This window comes from Canis lupus, chromosome X (genome assembly GCF_011100685.1).
Source record: "Canis lupus familiaris isolate Mischka breed German Shepherd chromosome X, alternate assembly UU_Cfam_GSD_1.0, whole genome shotgun sequence".
Taxonomy (NCBI): Eukaryota; Metazoa; Chordata; class Mammalia; order Carnivora; family Canidae; genus Canis; species Canis lupus.
Window position 1 is genome coordinate 123,264,855 of NC_049260.1, and position 18,243 is coordinate 123,283,097.

The following is an 18,243-nucleotide window of genomic DNA, read 5'->3' on the forward strand; positions in this document are numbered from 1 at the left end:
TCTCCGACCCCTTTTGTGTTGCTCCGCAGGCTCTAGCTGGGGACCAGCCCGCAGCGCAGCCCCCGCTTCGGCCTCAGCAGCTGGCCCCACCTTACACCTATGCCCAGGGTGGCCAGCAGACCTGGGTACGGCCTCACCTGCCTCATTTGGGCTCTCCTAGCCCTGGGGGACACTTGGGGACAGGCTAGTGGGGTGTCCTGTGAGGCCCCATCCTGCCACGTGTGAGGAGGGACCCCCAGATGCTTCCCCTGGGATTTCCGCCCCTCCTATGGCCCCTCACTCAGGCCCTCTGGTCTCCACCGCAGGCCCCGGAGAGACCCCTAATGGGTGTCAATGGGTTGGATGTGACCAGCCTGAGGCCCTTCGACCTTGTCATCCCCTTCACCATCAAGAAAGGCGAGATCACGGGTGAGTGGGGGCAGGAAAGAGCTCGAGAGCCACAGAGGCCAGGGTTTGCCAGAGGGTGCTCTGACCCTGGCCCCGCTGCCCCGCAGGGGAGGTGAGGATGCCCTCGGGCAAGGTGGCGCAGCCAGCCATCACCGACAACAAGGACGGCACTGTGACCGTTCGCTATGCACCCAGTGAAGCCGGCCTGCACGAGATGGACATCCGCTATGACAACATGCACATTCCAGGTGCGCCTCGATAGCACGCTGTCGCCGCCTCCAAGGGACCTGGGTTGGTGGGGAACCCGGGAAGGGGACACAAGACCCCGTGCACATGGCCCCTTGTCCTGCCTTAGGGAGCCCCCTGCAGTTCTACGTGGATTATGTCAACTGCGGCCACGTCACTGCGTACGGGCCTGGCCTCACGCACGGAGTGGTAAACAAGCCTGCCGTCTTCACCGTTAACACCAAGGATGCAGGAGAGGGTGAGCGGCGCCTCGAACCTTAGCTGGGCTGTGTGCCGCGGGGCCCCCGCCCGCATCCAGTGGCGAGCCGGGCGCAGGGGAGACGCTTCCCGAGTGGGGCTCCCCATGCTGCCCCTCTGGCCTCTCGGCCTGCCCACGGGGGCTCTTCCCTTCTCAGTGCGGCGGTCCTGGGCATGGTTTCCATCCTCACCGGTGACTCTCTCTAGGGGGCTTGTCCCTGGCCATCGAGGGCCCCTCCAAGGCAGAAATCAGCTGTACCGACAACCAAGATGGGACATGCAGCGTCTCCTACCTGCCCGTGCTGCCCGGGGATTACAGCATCCTGGTCAAGTACAACGAGCAGCACATCCCAGGCAGCCCCTTCACCGCCAGGGTCACAGGTGGGTGGCATTGGGAGCAGTGACAAAAGCAGGTAGGTGGCAGGGTGGCCACGGTCCCCCTCCGCACCTGGGCATACAGCAGTCGTCCCCCGGCAGGTGACGACTCCATGCGCATGTCCCACCTGAAGGTGGGCTCCGCTGCCGACATCCCCATCAATATCTCCGAGACGGACCTCAGCCTGCTGACGGCCACTGTCGTGCCCCCCTCGGGCCGGGAGGAGCCCTGTCTGCTGAAGCGCCTGCGCAACGGCCACGTGGGTAAGAGGCTGGGGGCCAGGGCCTTCTGGAAAGGAGGGAGGCTGTGGGGGGGTGGGCAGGCCTTTCCCCCGCTGACCGCCCCGGCCTGTGCCCAGGGATCTCGTTCGTGCCCAAGGAGACAGGGGAGCACCTGGTGCACGTGAAGAAGAACGGCCAGCACGTGGCCAGCAGCCCCATCCCTGTGGTGATCAGCCAGTCGGAGATCGGGGATGCCAGCCGCGTGCGGGTCTCCGGCCAGGGCCTCCACGAAGGCCACACGTTTGAGCCTGCGGAGTTTATCATCGACACCCGTGACGCAGGTAGGTGGGGGGGCCAACCAGCTGGGGCCAGAGCCCTGTGCTCGGGGCCCCGGCTCAGCGGCGTCCCTTCCGCAGGCTATGGCGGGCTTAGCCTGTCCATTGAGGGCCCCAGCAAGGTGGACATCAACACAGAGGACCTAGAGGATGGCACCTGCAGGGTCACCTACTGCCCCACGGAGCCCGGAAACTACATCATCAACATCAAGTTCGCCGACCAGCACGTGCCCGGTGAGTGGGGTACCCACACGCGGCCCCCCGGATGGAGCCACCCTCTGTGCCGCACCCCGGACCCCGCCGCGGAAACGTGACCCATACGACGCGCGGGCTGTGCTCTGTCCCCGCAGGCAGCCCCTTCTCCGTGAAGGTAACGGGAGAGGGCCGGGTGAAGGAGAGCATCACGCGCCGGCGACGGGCCCCGTCGGTAGCCAACGTTGGCAGTCACTGTGACCTCAGCCTGAAGATCCCCGGTAGGCACTGTGGGGAGCCAGGGGGGGGCCTTGGGGGGCCCCGGGGCCCAGGCCTCCTGCTCACCAGGCTGTCCCCACCTGCAGAAATTAGCATCCAGGACATGACAGCCCAGGTAACCAGCCCATCGGGCAAGACCCACGAGGCCGAGATCGTAGAAGGGGAGAACCATACCTACTGCATCCGCTTCGTGCCTGCTGAGATGGGCATGCACACGGTCAGCGTCAAGTACAAGGGCCAGCACGTGCCCGGGAGCCCCTTCCAGTTCACCGTGGGGCCCCTGGGGGAAGGGGGAGCACACAAAGTCCGCGCTGGAGGCCCCGGCCTGGAGCGGGCTGAAGCTGGAGTGCCAGGTACGCTTGCTTCCCGCCAGGGTTTTGCTCCGCAGGGCTGGGGCGGCGCGGGGCAGCTGAGGAAGGAGCCAGCAGCCGTGCTGACGTCAGGAGAGCAGCCTTCCATGAGCACGCCCTGCTTTCCCACAGCTGAATTTAGCATCTGGACCAGGGAAGCTGGCGCTGGGGGCCTGGCCATTGCTGTCGAGGGCCCCAGCAAGGCTGAGATCTCCTTCGAGGACCGCAAGGACGGGTCCTGTGGTGTGGCTTATGTGGTCCAGGAGCCAGGTACGGAGAGCCTGGCTGGGGTCGCGGGGAGCGGCGCCTGGGTGTGGGTGCTGGCCTGGGTCTACACCGACAGCTCCACCTGGCTCCCACCCTCCACCCTGAGGGCCCAGGGCCACCCAGGCTGTTTGTGGGAAGTGGGAGGCGTCCGCGCTGACCGACGGGGCCCTCCAAGCACGTCCTCTGTGCTCTCTCCCTGCGCAGGTGACTACGAGGTCTCAGTCAAGTTCAACGAGGAGCACATCCCCGACAGCCCCTTCGTAGTGCCTGTGGCTTCTCCGTCTGGCGATGCCCGCCGCCTTACTGTTTCTAGTCTTCAGGTGAGGCACCGAGAGAAACCGCCCGCCTGGGGCCCCTGGGCCCGGCCAGACCAGAGCCGCCGCACAGAGCAGGCCTTGGCCCTGTGTCAAGTGACCCGCCCAGCCCAGCTCGGGGCGCCGGGCCTCTGCTCTGGCCGGGTGCAGCCCACGCTTGGGGTTGGCAGGAACCACCCCTGCCCGCTGTGTGGAGTTTTTCTCGTGTCTCAGGTCTAAAGGCTTTGAACAGAAGCCTGTGCCCGTTGTGCACCGGGGCTGAGGTTTAAAGAGGGACAGCCTGCCAGGGCTGAGGGCTGCCCTCCGTCCCTGCTGCCTGGGTGTGTGAGTGCCGAGTGTGGATCTGGGGGCGGGGGCGTGTGCGTGTAGCTTGCTGGCCCCCAAGAATCCGTGGCTCTCCCTCTTTAAACCAAATTGGACGCCAGATGGGTAAGTGTAACCCCAGGGGCCTTCCTGCTGCTGGGGCCCTGCTCTCCCATGCCCCTGCCACCGTGTCTAACCACGTCTGCTGTGCTTCCAGGAGTCAGGGCTAAAGGTCAACCAGCCAGCCTCTTTTGCAGTCAGCCTGAACGGGGCCAAGGGGGCGATCGATGCTAAGGTGCACAGCCCCTCGGGAGCCCTGGAGGAGTGCTATGTCACAGAGATCGACCAAGGTGAGGCCCTGTCCCTGCCCGGGCCACCCACCCATCTTCCCTGGCCCTGCTGGGAGCAGCGGGCCTGCCCAGCTGGCTGGAAGCCGCCTGAGAGTACAAAAGGAAGGTACAGATTCTACAAGCAGGGCCCAAACTGGGGCTCCCTCAGCCAGGCGACCCCTCCCCGACTCCCAACCCAAGCCCTTGGGGGAGGCGGCTGGCTCAGAAGCCACAGGCACTAGGAAGGAGGCCTTCCGTAGGCAGTGCGATGCAGGCTCCTGGGGGAGACCCCCGAAGTCCAGCCACAGGCTGGCCCCTCCTCAGCCAGGGCCTGGCCCTTGCAGGACAGGGACCGAGGCAGCCTGGAGGTGAGCGGAGCTGGTTCAGCCAACTTCACTAGTCTCACGGCTAGTCCCGCCCCTTCGCAGCCCCGAGACCTTCCCGTAGCCCCTGCGCCCTTGGTGACACGCAGGGGCTGTGGCGATCGTGGTAATCTGTAGGGACGCAGGGAGGCAGGTGCTCGGCACGTAGGTTTGCAGGCCCCATGAGCGCCAATGGGGGGCTGCTCGGCCATCCACGGCTGCAGCCGTCAGGCTTCGGGGAGTGGGTGCTGCGGGGAGCGGGTACCCCGTGCGGTCCCTGGAAGAAGGGGCGTGAGCCACACACACCTGCTGGACCGGCGGGCGAGGAGGCCTCCTCCCGGATGCCACGTGCTCGGTCCTGGAGAGCGGGGACCTCAGGCCCACAGCACGGCCCTCTGTCCCTCAGATAAGTATGCCGTACGCTTCATCCCGCGGGAGAACGGGGTCTACCTAATTGATGTCAAGTTCAATGGCACCCACATTCCTGGAAGCCCCTTCAAGATCCGAGTTGGGGAGCCTGGGCACGGAGGGGACCCAGGCCTGGTGTCTGCCTATGGAGCCGGCCTAGAAGGTGGTGTCACAGGTAGGTCGGTGGGCGCAGTTTCCAGTGTGTCTCAGCGACGACAGGGGGGCGCGTGGAGGAGGTGACAGAGCTTCGCCGGGGGGCAGGGAATGGGAGTCCGGGGATGGGGCAATGGGCCAGGCTGGCCCTTCCTGACCTCCCACGCCCCCAGGGAGCCCAGCTGAGTTTATCGTGAACACGAGCAACGCGGGAGCTGGTGCCCTGTCGGTGACTATAGATGGGCCCTCCAAGGTGAAGATGGATTGCCAGGAGTGCCCCGAGGGCTACCGTGTCACCTACACTCCCATGGCACCTGGCAGCTACCTCATCTCCATCAAGTATGGTGGCCCCTACCACATCGGGGGCAGCCCCTTCAAGGCCAAAGTCACAGGTGAGCTTGGCACCAGTCTGCTGGTGCCCAACCCAATGCCTGGCCCTCTGGCCACATTGTAGTGCCCTACCCTGCCCTGCCCTGCCCTACCTGCAGGTCCCCGTCTCGTCAGCAACCACAGCCTCCATGAGACATCATCGGTGTTTGTGGACTCCCTGACCAAGACTGCCAGCGCCCCCCAGCACGGGGCCCTGGCAGGTTCCACTGATGCCAGCAAGGTGCTGGCCAAGGGCCTGGGGCTGAGCAAGGCCTATGTGGGCCAAAAGAGCAGCTTCACGGTGGACTGCAGCAAAGCAGGTGGGTGCCCCGCCCCCGCCCTTCCAGAAAGACGAGGCCAGAGATAGGATGGGATGACCAGTGCCCGGGGACGGGGGGAGGGTTACGCCGGGTAGGAGGGCCTTTGGAGACATGTGTGGCACTTCTAAAGCGGCTTCCCATCTGCCCCCACCCCCCACCATCGTCTCTACCCTTCAGGAAAGTGGCTTGGGAGGAGCTAGAGTTTCCTGCGCTGGCCTGGGGAGCAGGGGAGCTGGCAACTCTTCAGGATGGGCGGTGTCACCCCTCAACAGATGTGGGTGGCAGGGGGAGGCCACCAGGGCGGAAAGAAAAGGGCTCAGCATGTGCTCGGCTGAAGGGAGGAGGGCTTGGGGCGTGCCACTGAGGCCCCTTCCCCCCCAGGCAACAACATGCTGCTGGTAGGGGTGCACGGCCCCCGGACGCCCTGCGAGGAGATCCTGGTGAAGCACGTGGGCAACCGGCTCTACAACGTGTCTTACCTACTCAAGGACAAGGGAGAGTACACGCTGGTGGTCAAGTGGGGTGACGAGCACATCCCGGGCAGCCCCTACCGTGTCCTGGTCCCCTGATCTCTGGGCCTGTGCCAGCTGCCAGCTCCCAGGACGAAGACGTGCCCCCACACCCATCCCCCCAACCTGAGCAGCCCCCCTGGTCTCCTCAGCCCTGGAGCCCCGGCCAGCCCTGGCCGCCCCATCACCGCAGCCACCCCAGCCCTGCGTTGCACTCACCTGCCTCCACTTAGGCAAAGGAGAGAGGCGGGCAGAGGTAGCCTTTGGTGGCTCTGCCTATCTTCTTCGGTTCTGGGGGGGGGTGAGGGATGGGGGTAGTACGCACGACCACCCGCTAGTTCTCTTCCCCAGCCAAGAAGAATAAACGTTCTGCTTCCATTCTCCTGAGGGTGCCTCGAGCTTTCTTGGAGTGGGGCCTGCGGGATGGAGCAAAGTGTGGGTGCGAGCCACGGCTGCTAGCTCTCCAGGCCTGGCACCCGGGGCCCCTGTATTGCCCCACCCATGCCCCATCCCCAACTCTAGGAGGCCCACTGGCGCTCAAGTCTTGTCTGCCTTCCTGGGTTCACACCAACGTAGGGTGAGAGGTGTGTAGCGCCCCCAGAACAGGACCTGACGCCGGTGCCATTTCCCCAGGCCACACCAGGAATAGATCCGGGCCTAAGGGAGAGCCAGGCCAGGATCAGACTGCTGGAGGCAAGGTGCTGGGTGGGAGGGCCGGATAAACAGGCCTTGAAGTCCCAGCAGGCCCTGGCCATCTCCCAGGCTTTTTTTTTTAAGATTTTATTTATTTATTCTTGAGAGAGAGGGAGGGAGAGAGGCAGAGAAGCAGGCTCCGCGCGGGGAGCCTGACCTGGGACTCGATCCCAGGACTCCAGGATCACGCCCTGGGCTGAAGGCGGCGCTAAACCGCCAACCCACCCAGGCTGCCCTCCCAGGCTTCTTAAATGTGCCACCGTGCCCGTGGGACAAGGGGCTGACATGTGGACTTCCGCCGCAAGGGATCTCGAGGCCGCTCAGTGGCCAGGCGGACTCATTCGAGGTGGCCAGTTTGTCGACCTCCCACCCCAGCCCCATAGCCCTGTGTCACCTCCCTCCTGCCCTGACAAGGCCTTGCCATGGATCCCTCTTGTCAGCACAGTGGGGCCACCTGAGGCCCTCGCTTCCCTTCTACGCGGCATCCGTCCCTCACTTCCCATGGACCACCCCACTACCTTCCAGTCTAAAAAGCCTATCAAGGGATCCCTGGGTGGCGCAGCGGTTTGGTGCCTGCCTTTGGCCCAGGGCGCGATCCTGTAGACCCAGGATCGATTCCCACGTCGGGCTCCCGGTGCATGGAGCCTGCTTCTCTCTGCCTGTGTCTCTGCCTCTCTTTCTCTCTCTGTGATTATCATAAATAAATAAAAATTTAAAAAAATAAAAAATAAAAAAATAAAAAGCCTATCAAACCCTGCAAAGCTCCGGCCTGGTTCTGCGGCCATCTACACAGCACTGCTGATCTCCCTGCGGCCCCGGACAGCGACACCTCTACGGCACCCCCACGTGCAGGGCAGGGCTTTAAACACAACCAGGCCTCAGCTTCCGGGCCTCCCCGACCCCCACCCCCACCTGGCCGCTCCAGGCTCGCTGGCAACACCTGCATTAGGAAGCACGTTCTGGGCCAGCGAGACCCAGCGCCTAGGGGCGCTTCTCCCAGCCCGCTGAAGCCCCAGGAGCCCAACAAAGGGAGAAAGAGGACCAGGCAGTGGCCACCTTCCCAAGCCACAGACCCCCCTCCCCAAACACGCTAGGAAAACCCACAGCACATGGAGTCACTGATCAGGAGAGTGGCGCTCGGGCATCTCCGTGACTGCGGGCCTGCCGCCCCGCGCTCCTGGTGGCCGGCCCCGGGACCCCCCTGCGCACCCGAGGCAGAGGGCACCGGAGAAGGCGCTCAGGCCCCGCCGCTGGGCGAGCTGTCCGGGCCCCCACGGGAGACGCTCCGGAGCCACGCCCCGCTAACCCGGGGTCCCCGGCCCTCCCCGGGCGGCTGTGACCCATGTCGGGCGGCCAGGCCAGGAGATGCCAGCTGGGGGACAGCCCCGCACGGAGGCCACAGGCCGGGCCCGAGCCCGACGCCCCCCCAGGCGGGGGCAGGAGGGAGCAGGACCGGGAGGCCGTCCCTGCGGAGGGCTCGGGGGTACACAGGCCCATGGCACCCGGCCAAGGCCCGCCAGGGCTCCATCCTGCGGGGGACAGACGGCCTGGGACCCTCCTACCCCCCCGCCCCCAGCCAGGCTCCCGGACTCGGGCACCGGGTGAGGAGGCCTGGTAGGTCCCCCAGAGCCAGCAGGGGGCGAGGCTCAGCCCCAGCAGGCCCCACACCAGCCCCGACCGCCAACCCCCCCCAGGGCCGGCCCCACATCATCCATTAGGTCCAGGGAGGGGACAGGGTCACCCTGGTCGGGAGCACCACCGGCCCGCAGGTCCCGGCTGGTCCCCAGGTCCAGGCAGGCCCAGGCAGCAGATGGCCGAGGTGACCACCCCCACCCCACAGGCAGCCTGCAGCCCTGGCCCAGCCACACCTCTGCGGCGGACCCTCCCCTGTGTCCCCCCCGCCCCTCCGGGTGAGGAAAGGGGAGCACTGGGCCTGTGGGGGGGCTGGGGCTGCTGCTCCACTGAGCCGGTGACGGAGTCCCAGCACTTGAACACAGGGATCGTCAGTCCGGGGACCGTTGGGGGTCCCTTGGGCCACCCAGCCCCGGTGGGCTCACCCCACTCCAGGACTCGGGGCCAAGGTGCTCCAGGGCAGCCCCACCGCCAGGGCCCCGACACAGCCAGGGGGACGAGGCTGGGGTGGCCCCCCAGACAGGCAGGGCCGGGAGCACGCAGGTGCCGCGTGACACGGGGACCTCAGGTGCACTCAGCGCTCTGCTGCCCCGGACCGCGGGGTCCTGGGCCCAGGCCGGCTGCGGACAGGTCCCCCGGAGGCCGGGGTCTCCTCCTCGGGGGGCAGGTGCCTCCAGGGACGCGTCACCCAGCAGCCCCCGCCCCACCCGCTCAGTGATTGGGTGACAGGCCCGCCTCCGCCACTACCCGCGGGACAGTCCCCGAAGGTGTCACTGAGCCACCCTGAGGCCGCAGCCAGGGGCGGCGGAGGGTGAGGCGAGCCCTGCACAGTGGGGGCGGCTGCCTTTGCCCTGGGTCGGCACCCCTGCAGAGGACAGGCCTGCACACGCGGCGGGGAGAGAGGCAGGCCCCTGGGGGGGGGGCGTGGGGACCGGCCGGGGCCGGGTGGCAGGGCCACTCCCAGGGCGGCCACCAGTGGGAGCCCCTGTGCACGGGGGGGAGGGAGGGCTGAGCACCCACCAGGCCTCCGCGGGACAGGCCGGCGGGATGGCGAGGTCGCGGGTGGCCCGGGGCTGCGGATCCAGGGGCCTCGGTGTGTCCGGGGAGCCCTCTCAGGACCCCGCGGCCCTGCCCCTGCTGACGGGTGTCCCCGGGAGCCCGAGCACGTCCCCGAGGCAAGGGGAAGGCCCAGCCAGCACCGCGGCCTGTGCCTCTGCGCCCGGGGAGCCTGCCCCGCTCCCGAGACACCCGCCGTCCTCGGGCTCGACGGGCACAGGGCAGCCACCAGGGGCCCCGCTGCGACAGCCAGCAGGACAAGCGGCCCCCGGAAGCCGCGTGACGCAGCAGAGCTGCCGAGCGAGTGGGAGCGTGTCACCGGGGAGTCCCGTGCGAGTCCCCGCCGGGGGGGAGGACGCGGTGGCACCTCTCCGGAGCAAGGACGTGCCGACAGCCGCTCCTCTGCGCCCCTGCCCGCGGCCCCGCCACCCCCAGCCGGGCCGCCCCCACCTGGGCTGTGCCCCCGGGCCTGTCCTCCGCACCCGCTGCCCCCGCCCGCTTGGCAGCCGCCGGGGAGGCCAGGGCAGTGGGGGAGGCCAGGGAGGAGGCCTGTGTGCACACAGAGGGGACCCCTGCCTCAGGGCGGCCGCTCCCCCCACCGGGGGAAGGAGAGGACGGGGTGGGGGCAGGCCGGAGCCCCTGGGTGGGGCCCTGGGAGCCGGGAACCTGCTGCCACCCAGCCTGGGGGTCGACAGCTCCCCCGCGGGGCGCCCCCGGGCTGCGGATACGGCAAGGGCTTCCTGGGCCTCCCCTGCACCGGGCGGCGAACTCCTGCCAGAGGCCCGGAGGCGCCCCCCCTCGGGCCTCCCGGGGCGCTGGGGCCTCGCCTCCCCCGGGGGATGTGCCCTAGGACGGGGACCCTCTGAGCTGCGGAGCCGCCGCTCACTCAGTGGGCTGAGCGTCCCCTCTTGGTCTGGGCTCAGGTCACGGCGTCAGGGTCCTGGGATGGAGGCCGTGGGGCTCCCGGCTCAGCGGGGAGTCGGCTTGGGGATCCCGTCCCGCCCTCTCCCTCTGCTCCTCCTGGTCCCTTCGGTCTCAAAAAATAAACGTTTCTTTTTTTAAAGCTTTCCTTTATTTATCCGTGAGAGAGGCAGAGCCACAGGCAGGGGGAGAAGCGGGCTCCCCGCGGGGAGCCCGGCGCGGGACTGGATCCTACACCCCGGGATCAGGCCCGAGCCCAAGGCAGGCACCCAAACGCTGAGCCAGCCAGACACCCCTCAAGTGAATCAATCTTAAAAAAGAAAAATGTGGAAAAGCCTGGAGAGTCCGATGACACCCAAACTCAAGTTGTGTGCCTGACCAAAGACAAACCCCAAACCACAGAGTCAAGGGACAAGTGACAGGCGGGGCAAAAATAGCAGGCAGATGTGACTCAGCGCGCGTCTCCTGACAGCAGGGCGCCAAGTGTCCACAAGGAAAAGGCCGAGGCGCCCGCGGGCGCAGGGCCGGGGAGGCCGAGGCCGAGGCCAGCCGAAGGCCACTCACCGGACCCCGCGGCCAGGACGCGCTCACGGGCCAGGGTCCCCGAGCTGCTCGCCCCGGGGACACGCGGTGGCCAGGGACCGGCCTTGCCCTCCACCTGCCGCTCCCACCGACCGCAGCCCCGGGCCAGAGCGCCGCCGTGGGTGGGGGAGCCGGGGGCAGGGAGCGGCCTCAGCCGGGGGCGGGGAAGAAGGGGTGCGAGGGGCAGCGCCCCAGGAGAGGCCGGCCGCGCCGAGCAGAGCGCTGGGGGCCCTCGGCGGCAGGCCCCGCGGCCGGGCTCCCCCAGGCCACTGTCGCCGTCCAGGCCGCTCCTGGCCCGGCTGGGGCGCGGCCGCGGGTCTCCGCCCTGCAGTCCGAGGTCCTCCCCTCCCGTCTCCTGGTGTCCACGTGCTGTCACCCGGGCCTGGGGCCGCCCGGCAGCGCCCCGAGCCGACGCCCCTTGCCCCCGGGCCGAGGCCGCTCCCCGCCCCCACCCCGCCCACCCAGGCAGGGCAGGGTGACCGCCGCTCAGCGGGAAGTCCCCAGCCCTCGAGGGCTGCAGCTCCAGGCGCGGGCCACGGGGACCCTGCGAAGGAGCGGGGCCCAGGAGGGCAGGGAGCATGCGCACACCTAGGACTCCCGGCCGGGCCCGGCTGCTGGGGGGGGGACGGGGGGGGGCGGTCCCGGTCGCGCAGGCGCAGCAGCCGCAGCAGCCCGGAGCTGCCCGAGGCGCTGTTCTCAGGCCCCACCTCAGGTGTGCAAGCTCAGAGTCCGGGGCGGAGCCCGCGATCCGAGTGTGAACAGACCCTGCGGGGCTTCCCATGCGGCCCTGCAGCGTGAGAACCGCGGCGCGCCCGGGTCCCGAAGGCCCCGCTCCTCCAGCAGCCTGGAGCCGCCCGTGCCGGCGCACCCTGCTGCGCTCCCCCGACGGGCCGGCAGGCGGCACAGCTGACGGCCGCGGGGAGGGGCCGGAGCGGCCCGGGCGTGCGGGTGCACGACTCCCCCCCCCCGGGCACACCTGCCCAGGGCCGCGGGAAACGCTTCGTTACCTTCCTGCCGTGCCCACCGCACGAGTGTGCACACATGCCCCGGGGAGCACCGCGCCCCCGCGCACTGGCCGTGGTCCTGCCCACCTGCCGGGCACTGGGCGTGTGTGTGCACGCGTGTGCGTGTGCGCGTGCTGCCGGGACCTCGGGACCCGCGCTTTGCAGAGAACCGTCCCCATCACTGGCCGCCGCCCTGCCCACCTGCCGGGCACTGGGCGTGTGTGTGCACGCGTGTGCGTGTGCGTGTGCTGCCGGGACCTCGGGACCTGCGCTTTGCAGAGAACCGTGCGACGCACCCCGAGGGCGCTGGGACACAGTGGCCTGCTGCAGGGGGTGCGCGCGGCGGGGCCCGCGGCGGGCGGGGCGAGGAGCAGGGCGCGCGCGTGGGTGTGGCAGGGCCACGGTCGGGGTCGGCCCTGCGAGGGGGACCGCCCAGGAGCCCCCCGCCGAGCCCTCTCAGGGGCCTGGCCTGCGACGGACTCGGTCCCCGGTCGCCCCGGGGGGGGCCCACCGCCCTGCCCCGACTCCGGCCCCGGGGGCCCCGGTACACCGCGCCCGGCCGTCTGCGGGTCAGACTCCCAGGACGGCGCGGGCGGGACCTGCAGGGCGCGCGGGAGAGGAGCCCGACGGAGCCCCCCACCGCGCCCCGGGGCCCGGACGCCCTAGGGGCTTCTCCTCGGCCTCCCCCGGAAGGACGGGGCCCCCAGGCCTCGGGGAAGGCGGCCTCCGGCCGGGCCCAGACCCCCGGAGCGGCGGGGCGGCAGCCCAGGGACCCGGGCGCGTGGGGAAGGCTGGGCCGTGGTTCCCGCGCGCTGGCCCCGCCCCGACGCCCCGGTGAGTCCCCTTACGTCCCTCAGCGCAGGCGCGGGGGCCCCGCCCCGCCCGTAGCGGGGCCCCGCCCTCCCGGCCCGCCCCTTCCGCTTCGTTCCGCCAATCACGAAGCTCGGTTCCGGACGGGCCCGCCCCCCCGGCCGCCTGAGAAAGCCCGGCCCCTGGGAGCCTGACGGACGCCCCGCTGCCCAATCACGACCCGCAGGCCCCTCGGGCTCCGCCCCCGCGCCCCCTCCTAGCCCCGGCCCGGGAGCGGCGGGAGGCCTGGACGCGGGCCCTGGGCCTCGGCGGTGGCGTGGGGACTGGGGACTCTGCAGAGTCGCCCTGCCTGTGTGCTTTGGTTTGGACTTGGGTCTGGCAGCGAGGAAACTCCGGGGAATGACCCGGAGCCTCCAGGGCGCTTCGCTCGGTTCTCCTAGGGCCGGCGTGTTGCACGACTGCGCGGGGCACACTAGCAAATGGCACGGGGCACCCGAGGGCCGCTCGGAGCGTGGTGCGTCCGTGTGCGCGCGCGCGGCCCCGCACGCGGGTAGATCCAAGTGACCCCTGGGCATCCTGCCCACTCGTTCCCTCCCGAGGAGCCCCCCGTTGGCCTAAGCACAGCCTCCTCCCCTCTCCTCCCGCCCCTCGGCCACCAGTGCTGTGTTCTGGTCTAGCGCTTGGTCCCTTGATCACTGAGGGAAACGGACCGGTGCGCTGTGCAGGCCGCATCAGTAACCCGGGGCGATGGCCCCCCCTCCCCCCCTCCCCTCACACCACGCCCTGGAGGCCCATCCAGATTGCTGCGTGTGTGCGTGTGTGCGTCCACAGTCGGTTCTTCCTTCCTATTGCGAGCTGCTGCAGCCCTTGCCCTGGGGCAGCCAGGGGCACGCGCATTCCCCCGCCCTGCGGAGGGCGGGATGCCTGTTGCCAGCTGCGGGTTCCTACCACTACACCTGCTGGAACATTCATGGACACGTTTCCGTGTCATCCTGTGTCCATCTGTTTGGTATAAATGCCCAAGGGTACAATGGTGGGGCCTGTGGCGATGGACGCTTGGCTTTAAAGTCTATCTTCTTCGGGATCCCTGGGTGGCGCAGCGGTTTAGCACCTGCCTTGGGCCCAGGGCGCGATCCTGGAGTCCCGGAATCCGGTCCCGGGTTGGGCTCCCTGCGTGGAGCCTGCTTCTCCCTCTGCCTGTGTCTCTGCCTCTCTCTCTGTCTGTGTCTATCATGAATAAATGAATAAATCTTAGAAAAAATAAGGTCTATCTTCTCTGCACCCACCGTGGGGCTGGGGCTCAGGATCCCGAGATCGAGATTCCCACGCTCTGCAGACTGAGCCAGCCCACGCCCCTGGACGTTTAATTTTAAGGACCTGCCGGAGGGGCAGCCCCGATGGCCCAGCGCTTTGGCGCCGCCTTTGACCCAGGCCATGATCCTGGAGAATCAGGATGAAATCTCTCATGAATAAGTGAATAAAATCTTAAAAAAAAAAAAAAGCTCTGTGGAAACCTTCCAGGTCATTAAACAAATGTCTAGCTCACTGCTTCTCTGGCTGCATGGCTTTGACAGCATCCATGTGCCATAGTTTACATAATGCGGCCCCCCAGTTGGTGGTACCTGTCCCTTTCTCCTCTCTCTCTGCGGTTCATCGCAGCGCTGCAAGTCCACACCGTGAAGGTGTCAATCGCCCTCCAGGCCGCTCCCTCTTCCTGGTGGAATCGCCAGGTCACGGCCTGTGGGCACTGGACGTCTTAATACGCGAAGTAATTGCCTCCCCGAAGGACGCGTACTTGCCCTCCGCTAGGGCTCTTAGTTGTCACGAATGTTGCACGTGTTTCCCTCAGTGCGTCTTTGTCTTGAAAGACTCAGCCTGCTGGTTGGGCTGTCAGGAGGTGATGGGTGTTGGGCGCGGGGTGGCTCAGCGGTTGAGCGTCTGCCTTTGGCTCAGGGCGTGATCCCGGGGTCCTGGGCTCCCCGCAGGGAGCTGCTTCTACTTCTGCCTGTGTCTCTGCCTCTCTCTCTGTGTCTCTCAGGCAGAGTCAGAGACAGTCAGAGGGAGAAGCAGGCCCCATGCAGGGAGCCTGACGCGGGACTGGATCCCGGGTCTCCAGGATCACGCCCTGGGCCGAAGGCGTGCTGAACCGCTGAGCCGCCCAAGATACCCCCCAATAAGTCTTTTTTTTTTTTTACAAGAGAAGTTACGCCTCTTTTTTAAGATTTTACTTTGAAGCGCTGTGTACACCCCCGTGGGGCTCGCACCCACAACCCCGAGGTCCAGTTGCTTGCTCCTCAGCGGAGCCCGCCAGGCGCCCCGAAGTTGCACTCGTTTGTAGGACCAAATGTACGAAGCTCCCAGTCGATGATCCCGGGCACAAAGGCCTCTTCCCTCGCGTGAGGCTGGTCAGGTGACTCGGGGGGAGCTCGGCAGTCCCCGCTGCCAGTCCCTCCGTGCTGGGCCCATCGCCGCGGCCCCGGGCGTCGTCCACACGGTCCCGTGCTGCTGCTGCCCGGGGCCGCAGGGTGGGGGCCGGCCCCGCCGCTCTGCCCCCGGGCCCTGCCGACTGGACCCGGGAGGCCAGTCCAGTGCGGGAGAAGGGCAGGAAGTGGGGAATGGGGAAAGGTTAGTGACGCTGTTTCAGTGCATCGTGGCCGCAGGTCAGCCAGGGAGATCCCTGGGGAGCAGAGCCCGGGAATGAGAGGAGGGAGCGGGGATGAGGCCGAGGCTGCGGGGGGAGCTGCCCTGGGGTTTCCCGGGTGCCAGGGGGGACGGCTTTCAGCAGGGACAGCAGGTCCCGCCAAACCCAAACCCAGGTTCTGGAAGGGTGAGCTCCGCGGGGGAAGGAAGGACAGGGATAGGAAAAGAGGTGGGCGTGAATGAACTGCGGGTGGGGGCGCGGGGGAGATCCCCCCACTGCCGTCCCAGTGTCCCCGAGCAGGGGCTGCCTTCCCCAGGCTGCGGGCCCAGGGGCTCCAGCGGGCCCCCTGCTGCTGGAGGAGCCGCCCCCCACTGTCCTGCCAGCACTGCTGGCTCCTGGCCCAGCTCCCCAGGGGGGAGCCCGTCTGCAGGTGAGGAAAGGAGGAGAGCCCTCCAGCGGGTGGGGCGGCTTCCTCTGCACCCCGGCTGGCAGGCAGCTGAGGCCCCGTCCAGGCCGCAGGGCTGCCAGCCGAGCCCTTCGGGGGGCCTGCTCTACAGTCCCCCGGGGAACCCGTAGGCTCCTGAGGCCTGAGAGGGGGGCCCAGTCGAGTACCCCCGGGGGGCCTCGGGCCAGCACGCAGCCGAGGGCGGAGGGTGAGCCCGAGAAGGGCCTGCTCACGTGGTTAAGCGTGTGTGCGCGTGTGTGCGCGTGTGTGTAGGGGGCTGCACCTCAGGGACTGACCTTTGAATCCTGCTGAGCTCACGGAGGGTGCTCACAGGTATTTACACACGGTTTGCACTACTGGGGTAGAAAGCCACTCGCTCCGCACGTGGCCACCAGCCCCTGAGCTACACGGACCCGAGGACCCAGGGCAAGGCGTCACGGGAAGAGCCGACATCCGAGGGGCCCAGGCCAGGCGCAGCTGGGCGGCCGGTCGCCAGGGCCGCACCCCTGGGTGTCGGGGTGGGGCGTCCCAGCCCCAGGCTGGGTGCGGGGCTTCCTTCAAACACAGGGGAGCGTCCAGGCAGGTGTGGGAAAGCACACGAGGCCTAAGAACCACAGTCATTGCAGCAGGAATGGCAGCGGGGGGCGGGGGTACAGCAGAGGTGGGGCGCCCAGGCCAGGCCCAGCGGCGGGAAGCCGGGGCCTCAGCAGCCCCCTCCTGCGCGGGGTCCCCCCTTGGAGGGTCATGTGGCTTCCTCCTTCCCCGCGGGCGACAGCAGTCCCCCCACGAGTCCAGGGCCCTCGCTTCGGAGGCCAGCCCCCCCTCCTGCCCTCGCCCTGGGCCTCAGGTTCCTCCCACAGCCCCGGGGCTCCGGGGGGCTCCGGGCCGCCCGTCCCCGCAGTCCCCGCCGTCAGGCCGAGGACCCTGCTGCTCGCCTGCAGTTCCCTCCGCGGAGGGACTGTTTCTAGAATGCTGACTCCTGCCGCCTGATTGGGGACTGAACCGGCGTGGGCCCCGAGCTGGACCGCCGGGATGGATCCTGGGGGCGGCTCCGCCCTTGCCCTTGGGGGGGTGAGACTCCTGGGCGGCGGCAGGGACCCCCCAGGCGGCAGGCTCCAGGCCCCCCGGCGCGGGGAGCCGGGGGCGGGCGGGTGCTCCCCTGCCCGTGGTGCTCACTACGGCTGCGAGGTCGGGGTGTGCGAGGAGCCCGGGGCGCCCCGACAGCGGGGCGAGGTGGGACGAGCGCAGGGTACTTCCTTGTCCGCTTGGCTCACAGTAGGACCAGCAGCGTCCCTGCACCGCAGCCCCCCAAATTCCTCTACTCCCTCTCCCTCAAGGGCTCAGGGCAGGAAATCAGACACGGGGTTTCATTGTGCGGCTCACAGATGCCAGCGTCAGTGGAATTCCCAGGCTCTCTGCGTTTCCCACGTGCAAGGGAGGCCGGCGTGGAGGAGCGCGGCCCTGCAGCCCGGAATTGGGACCCATGGTTGGCCTCGCTGGGAGCTGAGAATTGAGATGCCCTGGGTGCCTCTGAGCCCTGCTTGTGGGTGGAAGTAGTTGCTTTCTGCATCTAAGGGAGTAGTATTTCCTCGCTAGAGGAATGTGTCATTACTTCTGGGGTAGATGCCTTGCAAGGGAACTCAGTTGTCCTTGAGTCCCCATGCAACAGCCCCTTTACCATTCAACCCATTACTAGGGTGCAATAATAGTATGCGCCACGGGGACAAAGTCTGAACCATGAGGAAATAGCCCGCAGATCAGTATAAATCCCCAGATTTAACTGGGGATTCACAAATGAGTCCAATTTGATTTTGCATCACAGTGCATTCTCGGGCTGTCACAGTAAGTAAGGAGGTGAATTGAGACAGTCAGTGGTTCTGAAATCACTGATTGTGGTGCACTTAGGAGAAGTTCCAGATTGAATGTGGTAGCGGGTGCGCTGGTGGGAAATCTAGCCCCACACTTGGTTTGTTGACTGCAATTTGGACTCACTGCTGTCCTTATTTGATTTTTTTAAGATTGTATTGATTTATTTATGAGACACACAGAGACAAAGAGAGTCATGGGTAGAGGGAGAAGCAGGCTCCCTGTGGGGAGCCCGATGTGGGACTCTATCCCAGGACCCCGGGGTCACGCCCTGAGCCAAAGCTGATGCTCAACCACTGTGCCACCCAGGTTCCTGTACTTGATGGGTTTCAGTGCTAGGATTGCCTTCGTATGAGGTAGAGAAGGGAATCCAACGTGTTAGGGGGAGAAAAAACAAATAAAGTGTTAGATGGAGGGACGCCTGGGTGGCTCAGTGGTTGAGCGCCTGCGTTCAGCCCAGGGTGTGATCCTGGAGTCCCCAGGATTGAGTCCCACGTCGGGCTCCCTGTATGGAGCCTGCTTCTCCATCTGCTTGTGTCTGTGCCTATCTTTCATGAGTAAATAAATTAAATCTTTTTTGAAAAAGTGTCAGAGGGAGGGCAATTTGTAGGTAGATTCATCACAGTGGATCTGAAC

At 67.2% G+C, this 18,243-nt stretch overlaps 2 protein-coding genes across 3 annotated transcripts in view; both read left to right on the forward strand.

Moving 5' to 3' along the window:
• FLNA (filamin A) overlaps positions 1-6,344 on the forward strand; it is a 25,186-nt gene extending 18,842 nt beyond the window's left edge. For both annotated transcript variants that reach the window (XM_038588707.1, XM_038588708.1), the window contains 17 exons: positions 30-125; positions 306-408; positions 495-635; positions 743-871; positions 1,078-1,251; positions 1,348-1,509; positions 1,605-1,808; positions 1,884-2,036; positions 2,153-2,275; positions 2,360-2,626; positions 2,756-2,893; positions 3,095-3,210; positions 3,725-3,857; positions 4,605-4,781; positions 4,933-5,151; positions 5,248-5,448; positions 5,830-6,344. In XM_038588707.1, coding sequence (XP_038444635.1) covers positions 30-125; positions 306-408; positions 495-635; positions 743-871; positions 1,078-1,251; positions 1,348-1,509; positions 1,605-1,808; positions 1,884-2,036; positions 2,153-2,275; positions 2,360-2,626; positions 2,756-2,893; positions 3,095-3,210; positions 3,725-3,857; positions 4,605-4,781; positions 4,933-5,151; positions 5,248-5,448; positions 5,830-6,017 — 2,724 coding nt within the window. In that variant the 3' untranslated portion in view covers positions 6,018-6,344. The remainder of the gene's footprint in view (positions 1-29; positions 126-305; positions 409-494; positions 636-742; positions 872-1,077; positions 1,252-1,347; positions 1,510-1,604; positions 1,809-1,883; positions 2,037-2,152; positions 2,276-2,359; positions 2,627-2,755; positions 2,894-3,094; positions 3,211-3,724; positions 3,858-4,604; positions 4,782-4,932; positions 5,152-5,247; positions 5,449-5,829) is intronic.
• A 5,276-nt stretch (positions 6,345-11,620) lies between these two features.
• On the forward strand, positions 11,621-12,849 carry LOC119878134 (basic salivary proline-rich protein 1-like). The gene is made up of 2 exons (XM_038588858.1): positions 11,621-11,783; positions 12,011-12,849. The coding sequence occupies exons 1-2, from the start codon at positions 11,621-11,623 to the stop codon at positions 12,847-12,849; spliced, it is 1,002 nt and encodes a 333-aa protein (XP_038444786.1).
• The last annotated feature ends 5,394 nt before the right edge of the window (positions 12,850-18,243 follow it).